Source organism: Equus caballus, chromosome 19, assembly GCF_041296265.1.
Source record: "Equus caballus isolate H_3958 breed thoroughbred chromosome 19, TB-T2T, whole genome shotgun sequence".
Classification (NCBI taxonomy): domain Eukaryota; kingdom Metazoa; phylum Chordata; class Mammalia; order Perissodactyla; family Equidae; genus Equus; species Equus caballus.
The window spans coordinates 66,933,643-66,941,931 of NC_091702.1; the positions used below are offsets into that span (position 1 = coordinate 66,933,643).

Below are 8,289 nucleotides of genomic sequence, written 5' to 3' on the forward strand. Positions count from 1 at the left end.
ACAGTACATAGACTTGATAATGATAAGAAATAACATGAAATAAATATACATGAAATAACATAAGAAATAAATAAGAAATAACAATGTTACTGGTTTGTTTACTATAATATACTTTTTACTGTAATTTTATAGAAAACTCTTTCTACTTATATACAAAAACTTGACTGTAAAATAGTGTACCATTTACACTGGCAGCAGCCTCATATAATCTCATGTTTACCGTGTCTCTTGATTGGATCATTTTCTCTTGTGCTTGATTTAATCTCATGTTGTTTTGTTCATCATGACCCATAAGCATATAAAATCCACTGCTAATGTTGCCAGTAAGAGGCCACGTAAACTGATTGACCTGGAATCAAAATTAAAACTTATTAACAACTACGAAGGTGGAAAATCAGTGATGGCTATGCTCACCAGTCAGGCATGTCCCATTCCACCATAGTGACAACCTTGAAGAACAAGAAAACGTTATGGAAGCTGTTAAGGGATCTGCTTCATTGAAGGCAATGAGACTAACAAAAATTCAAAAAAGACCTATATGAGACGCAGAGGAACTTCTAATGATCTGTATTGAAGACCAGACACAGAAGTGTATCGCTATCAGCACCATGATGATCACAGCCAGAGCAAAAAAATTGTTTTTGATGTCGAAAGAGACATGGGACCCAGCTACAATGTTGAACTCACTGCTAGCTCTGAGGTTTAAACAATTCAAGAATTATTATTCATTGCATTATGTGAAAGTGAGTGGTGAGTCTGCAAGTGCTGATGTGAAGGCAGCTGGAGAATTTTTGGAAACTCTAGGTAAAGTTTCCAAATGTGGAGAAAAATTTCTTGCCAGAGCAAATACTCGATATGGATGAAACCTCTCAATTCTGGAAACAGACGCCTGAAAGGACTTTCATCCACAAGGAAGCCAAGTCAATACCAGGTTTCAAGGCTTTTAAGGCCAGGATAATAGTCTTGTTAGGGGTGACTGTTGCAGGCTACATACTGAAACCATTTGTGATCTGGCATAGTGAGGACCCCAGGGCCTTCAAGTGTAGAAAGAGCACAGACTGCCTGTGTACTATAGAAGCGATATGAAGCCATAGATGACACAACTCCTCTTCCAAGACACCCTCATGAATTGCTATGCCAGTGAGATGGAGAAGTACTCTTTGGAGAATAACATATCTTTCAAGATTTCGCTTATTTTTGATAATGTTCTCGGACATCCTCCTTTTATTGGTGATCTTCTTCCCAATAGCAAAGCAGTGCTTCTCCCTCCAAATATCACCTCTTTGATCCAACAAATAGATCAAGGAGTTATAGCAGCTTTTAAGGCCTACCACCTGAGGAGGACCTTTTCCCAGGCTATTGTTGCAAGTGAAGAAGGTGCTAAGAAGAAACTGATGCCATTCTGGAAGGACTACAAGATCTATGACTGCATCAAGAATCTCAGTCGTGTTTGGTGTGATGTCATCAGGGAGTGTATGAACGGCATCTGGAAAAAGACACTCAAGAGGTTCATCCATGACTTCAATGGACTTTCCAAGGATGAGGAGGTTGCAAAACCCAAGAAGGCTGTGGTTGAGACGGCAAACAACTGCAACCCGGTAGGGATAGCCTGATGTTGAGGAGCTGTTAGAGGTGGTTCCTGGAGAATTGACCGATGAGTTGTTGGAACTGGATCAAGAACACAGAGCAGAAGAAGTGGCAAGAGAAAAGGAAACTGTAGGAGAAAAAAAGGAAGAACCCCCCAAAAATCACAGTGAAGGGTGTAGAAGAAGCTTTTCAGACCTCAACAGTCTCCTTGAAAAGTTTAAAAACATGGACCCCAACACCAAAATGTTTTCATTAATAGAGAGGAACGTTCATGGTGCATTATCTGCTTACAAGCAAATCTGTGATGAGAAAAAGGAACCATCGTGGACACATTTCTGAAAAGAATGACCCCTCCTCAAGAAGAGCCTCAGGCAGGTCCTTCAGGAGGGGTTCCAGAGGAAGCCATTGTTATCATAGGAGACGATAGCAACATGCGTGTTATTGCCCCTGTTATGCATGAACATGCATGTGATTGTCCCAGTGGGACAAGATGTGGAGGTGGAAGACAGTGATACTGATGATCCTGACTCTGTGCAGGCCTACACTAATGTGTGTTTGTGCCTTGATTTTTAATAAAAAAGTTTAAAAGTAAAAAAATAAAAAACTTTAAAAATAGAAAAAAGTTTATAGAATAAGGATATAAAGAAATAAAATATTTTTATACAGCTGTACAATGTATTTGTGTTTTAAGCTGTTATTACAACAGAATCAAAAAGTTTTAAAGAATTAAAAGTTTATAAACTAAAATAAGTTACAGTAAGCTAAAGTTAACTTATTATTGAAGAAACAAAAAATTCAACTTTAAGTATAAAAACTAGAAGAAAGACAAAATATTACAGGAACACAAAGCAGATGGAAAAAATTTAAAAATAGGAGAAATCAATGGATTACATAATAGCAAATGCAGTTAGATGTAATAAAATAAAATAGCAATGCACTCTCTATGCAAATGTTTGACCAGGCTTACTATTGTAAACAAAATACTCATGTAAATAGAGTATTGGAGATCTGTAATATTTGAGAAGGCTGTATCTTGAGATATTTCCACATGTACAAATTCCTGAATACCGCTGTATCATATAATGTCCTTATAAAGGATAGCGTGTGGACTTCTAGATAAGGAAGTTTTAAATTTTGATGTTCTATTGTTTAGTTCAAGCCAACAACTTTTTTTAATTGTTGTTAAGATGTACCAGTTTTTCAAACCTTTTCATTTTTCTTAATTTTCCTCACTTTTATTTCAGGAACATTTTTCTGCCAGAATTAAAGTTTTTATCATTTTATCATGGTGTGGTAGGGTGTCACAAAGCCTTAGTAACATGCAGGTCTAGCACAGTGAGTTAGGATCAGTCATGAACTAAATAAACGACTCCACACTTAGACACCAGCCTCAGTTACTATCAATTATTAAATGAAATTTGGGGGAGGAGTCCCTTTCAGACTGCAAATTTTCAAAGACTAAATGTTCCTATAGAAAGGAATTGCAATATTGTTCAGTAAATCAACTGTGGATGACGTGAGTCATTTCAACTGAAGTAGTAACTTCAACTGGACCCACATCCAAGTAAACATTGTGTCAAGCTGGGTTCCCTCACCCAGTGCTCAGTGACCACCCTGACCACTAGCCTTCTTGTGAATGGGCAGAGCCAAGGCTTAACTGCAAGACTTGGGCACTTGTTTATGCAAAGGGTAAAAAGAGAAACAATTTGAAATTTCCTTTGGGAACTGTTTACTTCTTTGCAACTTTTCTCAGTGCACCTATAACCGCTTTATTTCTCAATTAGTAAATAAGTGGGTTTAGAAGAGGAATTATAATTGTGTAAAATAGGGAATACATTTTGTCCTGGTCTTCAGCTAGGCCAGGTGCAGGACATACACACATGAAGATGAGACTGCCATAGTACAATGAGACAGAGAGCAGGTGGGCACTGCACGTGGAGAAGGCTTTGCTCCTGACCTTTTCAGACTTTTTTTTAGAATGTCGAAGAACACACGAGTATAAGAGATTATGATGGTCATTAAAGTGGTTATTTGTATAAAAGCAGTGAAAATTAAAACCACCAATTCATTAACAAATGGGTCAGTGGAAGAAATCGAATATAGTGGCAAGATTTCACAGTAGAAATGATGTATTACATTGGACCTGCAGAAAGTTAATCTAAATAATAATCCTACATGAACTATGGGATGCAGAGAACCAATTACATATGACATACTTATCAACCAAGTGCAGAGAAAGGAAATATAATCATGTTACACTAGTTACCTCAGCAATGGAAAGTATTTGCACATCCCTAATAAAAACTGATTATTGAATTATTGGAAATTGTTAGATACCAGCTAGGGTGAGAGAAATGGGGAGGTGTTAAATAAACACATAAGTAAATATTCATTTACCGTAACTGGAATTTGATTAATATGTCTACAATTAATACTACGAAATATGGAGGCAAATTTTCAGAGAAACAGCTAAACATAATTAGAAAGTGGTTGTGGCTGAAATGCACAGTCATTGTAGACAGAAGACTGTAGTTTTTGAATAGACCTTTTAGTACTATATCTAAAATTGGTTTCTGAATAAAAGTTAAAAAGAAATTAAAGGACAATAGCAAGTTTGAAGCTCATGACATTGTTCAGGTGACAGGTGATGGCAGCATGGAATTGTGTAAAGGTGGTGTAAATGGAGAGACTTGGGCACATTTCAGATGTATTTCAGAGACAGAGTTGACAGAACTTGTGTAAGTCCAGATGTGATAGCAGAAGGAGATGGAGATCACTCCTAATTTCTTCCTTTCCCAACTGCTTGGAGGATGCTACCATCAAGACAGAGAAGACCAGGGGGAACTATGTTTATAGGAGGATTCAAGAGCTCCCTTTTAATCTTGTTAAGTTTGAGATGTCTTTGAGACATTCAAGTTATTATGTCCTGCTTGGCACCTGAACACATGCGTCTGGAAATAGGGGACATGTCAGAGCTGGAAATATACATTCTGGGTCATCTTCTTATTGACAATATTAAAAGTCCTGAGAAAAAGGATAGGGTCATATGGAAAGAAAGAATAAAGAGAAGAGAATAAAGAATCTTTTATCTGAATTTTTTAGAATCCTAACATTTAGTCTCTGACTAGAGGCAGAAGAGTCTTCTCTAATCATAATACTTATTAATATTTAGTTTAATTATTTTTAAAATGTCTCTCTTTCCTACTAGAATCTAAGTGTAGGGACTGAGACTGTCGTGGTTTGGTTGTGCAGACCAGATAGGCTGGAAACAGACCTCTCTGTGTGTGCATGTGTGTGTGAGTGTGTGATTGTGCGTGACCAAGAAGAAGGCATAAGGAATTGATGAGTAAGGGAAAGTCCAGTTCATAAATGCTTTTGGAACTACTGGTTAGCCATTAAAAAATCGAACTTCATTTCTCATTTCACAACACTCTAAAATGAATCCCAGTTGAGTAAAAGTGCTATGTATATAAATTTAAGTGATGAAAAAAGAAAAAATATCAATTATGTTTATAAAATATCTCTGAATGAGAGGTAACTGAAGAATTTTAACATAAGTGGACGAGATAAACAGTAAGCCAGTTTATCTGGGGCATTCACGAATCAATCCTTTCTTTCCTCATTGATTTGTGATGTTCTTACTATTTTAAATGGCAGTTTACTTTGGATAAGGTGATTTTTTCCATTAATCTATCTACTGATTCTTGATTTTAAACCAAATTGTTTTAATTATTGAAACTTCATCATATATTTTAATATATAATACATTGTCCATTAGTTTTATTGATTGTCCTTTTCCTAGAAAAATTTTAGAATTATTTAGCCAGGTTCCCAAGGAAATCTTCCTTGGATATTGATTTGAGTTAAAACAACCTGTTGATTGTTTTTAGAGAACAAGCCAAATAAAGTTACATCTTCAATTTATGCCATATACTAAATAAATTCCAGGCAGAATCAAGAGTGAAGTGCAGGAATTTAAACTGATGAAAGAAAGAAAGAAAGGAAGGAAGGAAGGAAGGGAGGGAGGGAGGGAGGGAGGAAGGAAAAGAAAGTCAGGAAAGAAAGAAACAGGAGGGGGGAACTGAGGAGGAGGAGACACAAGAAAAAGAGAAAAAGAAATGTTCATTAATCATAGACCTCAGATTAAGAAAAGAAATTTTAAACACAAAAGCATAAAAGATCACATAAGACAAGGTTAATAAATATGAGCATATCAAATTAAAATGTTTACCAGTTATAAATAACACAAACAAATATTAAAATACTATCAAGACACAGATGAAGTATTTGCCACAAATAGTCGCAACATTTTAATATCTTTTCTCTGTAAAGTGATACAAATAAATTAGGAAATAACAGTAAGACAAAGGAAAAATGAACAGACAATTCATAGAAGTAAAATGGCCAATAAACACACAAAATATTAATTTTACTATTACTCAAAAATATACAAAATAAAATGTCTTCATTAATATGTGTTTAAATGCTTATTGTTCACTATGTAAGGTACTATTCTATATTCCATAATACATAACATGATGGATGCCTTCAAAAGGTAAAGGACATTCATCATACTTCAGGTTAAAGGAGATCTCAATCTAATGTAGCCAACTTGTTATAATTCATTGTTAATTATTCTACAAAATGTACATGTGACTCTGTGTGTGTGTATGTGTGTGTGTGTGTGTGTGTATTCCTTCCCATTCCATTTTTTCCACCTTCTTGGAGTCTTGTACGTATCAAACTTCATCACTTTAAATGTAGATGATTGCAGTTAGTTTGCTTCTAGTCTGTCTCTTCACAAACTAACCCACGTGTGTCTGTCATGTCAGTTTTCGGAACGAAAATGGTCATTTCAATCTCCTACCAGGAAATTTTAAATGTTTCGAACACTCTGCATAGGATCAGATATAATGTCTTACATTAGCTAGACAAGGTTAATCAAGGCTGACTCTTCTACACATTTAAACATTTAATTTTGATGCCATCTTGATTTACTGAGGTTTGGAATGACAGTCTGACACAACTCCATGAGAGTAATGAGAGTTGATAAGGAAAATTATCATTGATTTACTGATCAGTTATCACTGATTTACTCTGATAAAGGTGGAGTTTGGATTAAGATTTGCCAGACAATTTTGAGATTCTATTCATGTGTCTTTTAACAAGCACTGTCTAATAATTTACAGATTGATATTTTATGTAAAAAGTATTTTTTGTTTCTTATATCACTTATCTAAAAACATTTTAATAAATTAAAATCAGGTTTTCATAGAGGATGATGTTTAAGAATATTATGATTCCACATAATTTTTTTCAGAACGTTTATCACCTCCTTATTTCTCAGGCTATAAATAAAAGGGTTCAATAAGGGAATTACTATCGTATAAAAAATCGCCACCGGTATGTCTTTATTCCCTTCTTCAAATGGTCGAAAATACATGAGGAGACAAACGTAGAACATTGAGACAGAGAGAAAGTGGGATGCACAGGTAGAAAACGCTTTGCCTTTCCCCTCTTTGGATTTCATTTTGAAAACAGTGAGAAGTATGCAAATATAAGAGATTAAGACAGTGGCAATGGTGAAGATTTGAATTGGCATTGAAAATATATATATCATTAGTTCATTTATAAAAGGGTCAGTACAGGAGAGTCGATAGAGTGGAAGTATATCACAGAAAAAGTGGTCAATTTGATTAGACCTGCAGAAAGTTAACCTTAATAGAAACCCTACATGGATCAGGGAATGCAGGTTTCCAGCTATGAAGGCCCCTGTGGTCATCTGAATGCAGAGTTTCCTCGACATCATGGTGTGGTACTGCAGTGGGCTGCATATGGCCACATAGCGATCATAGGCCATTGCCGCCAGGAGAAAGCAGTCTGCAGTTTCTGCAAGGCAGAGAAAGTAAAATTGTGCCATGCATTCATAGAGGGAAATCATTCTGTCCTCAGAAAAGAAGTTCTCTAACATCTTGGGGGTGACGGCACAGGAACAACAGGAATCCATCAGAGCCAGGTTGCCCAGAAAGACGTACATCGGTGTGTGAAGACGCTGCTCCTTAAAAATCAGTGCCACCAAACCAAGATTCCCCACCATGGTGAGCAGATAGATGGCCAAGAACACCACAAACAGGAGGGTCTTCAGCTCTGGGTGATCTGTAAATCCTGTGAGGATAAACTCCGTTGTCAAGGAATGATTATTCTCAATCATGTCCACTTTGTCTCTTGAGATAGAAATTGTAGAGAAAATGAGATTTAAATTAGAGTGCATCTAATTCTCCCCTCGAATTTCCCCACGGACAAAAAGAAAGAAGCTCTTCTTCAATGATCCTATGCTGTCTCCTGAAAAGTAGCACAAGCACAGTAGGTCGAGTCTGTAAGAATAGAAGTATCACAGATTGCGTACACGGAGTTGTTTAGAATGCCTGTGTGAATTCCCAGGACAGAAAAGCTTTTTCTTCATAAATTATCTAATGCTGATGTGCAAATTCCTAGTCAGTATATACAATTTGGCTTTTCCAGCATTGGAAGACATTTTCTTATGGTGTCTTTTTCTCCAGGAAGAATGTGTTGTTTGAAAATAAATTACTTTAGACATTTTAAATGTCTAATTTTAAAAACTCCACTGAATCACAGCGGATTTTAAAAATGGTTTCTCTGGCTTAGCATTCCTTCACAGATAAGCTCACCTAGAGATATTTT

The 8,289-nt window shown here is 36.0% G+C and overlaps 1 protein-coding gene and 1 pseudogene across 1 annotated transcript; both read right to left on the reverse strand.

Moving 5' to 3' along the window:
* On the reverse strand, positions 3,317–3,801 carry OR5DA1P (olfactory receptor family 5 subfamily DA member 1, pseudogene; annotated as a pseudogene).
* On the reverse strand, positions 6,857–7,798 carry OR5K4 (olfactory receptor family 5 subfamily K member 4). Its single transcript, XM_001502459.4, has one exon. The coding sequence runs from the start codon at positions 7,796–7,798 to the stop codon at positions 6,857–6,859; it is 942 nt and encodes a 313-aa protein (XP_001502509.4).
* Between the last annotated feature and the right edge of the window lie 491 nt (positions 7,799–8,289).

Coding starts and splice junctions, on each gene's coding strand:
- OR5K4 (XM_001502459.4), bottom strand. CDS start 7,798: ATGATTGAGAATAATCATTCCTTGACAACGGAGTTTATCCTCACAGGA.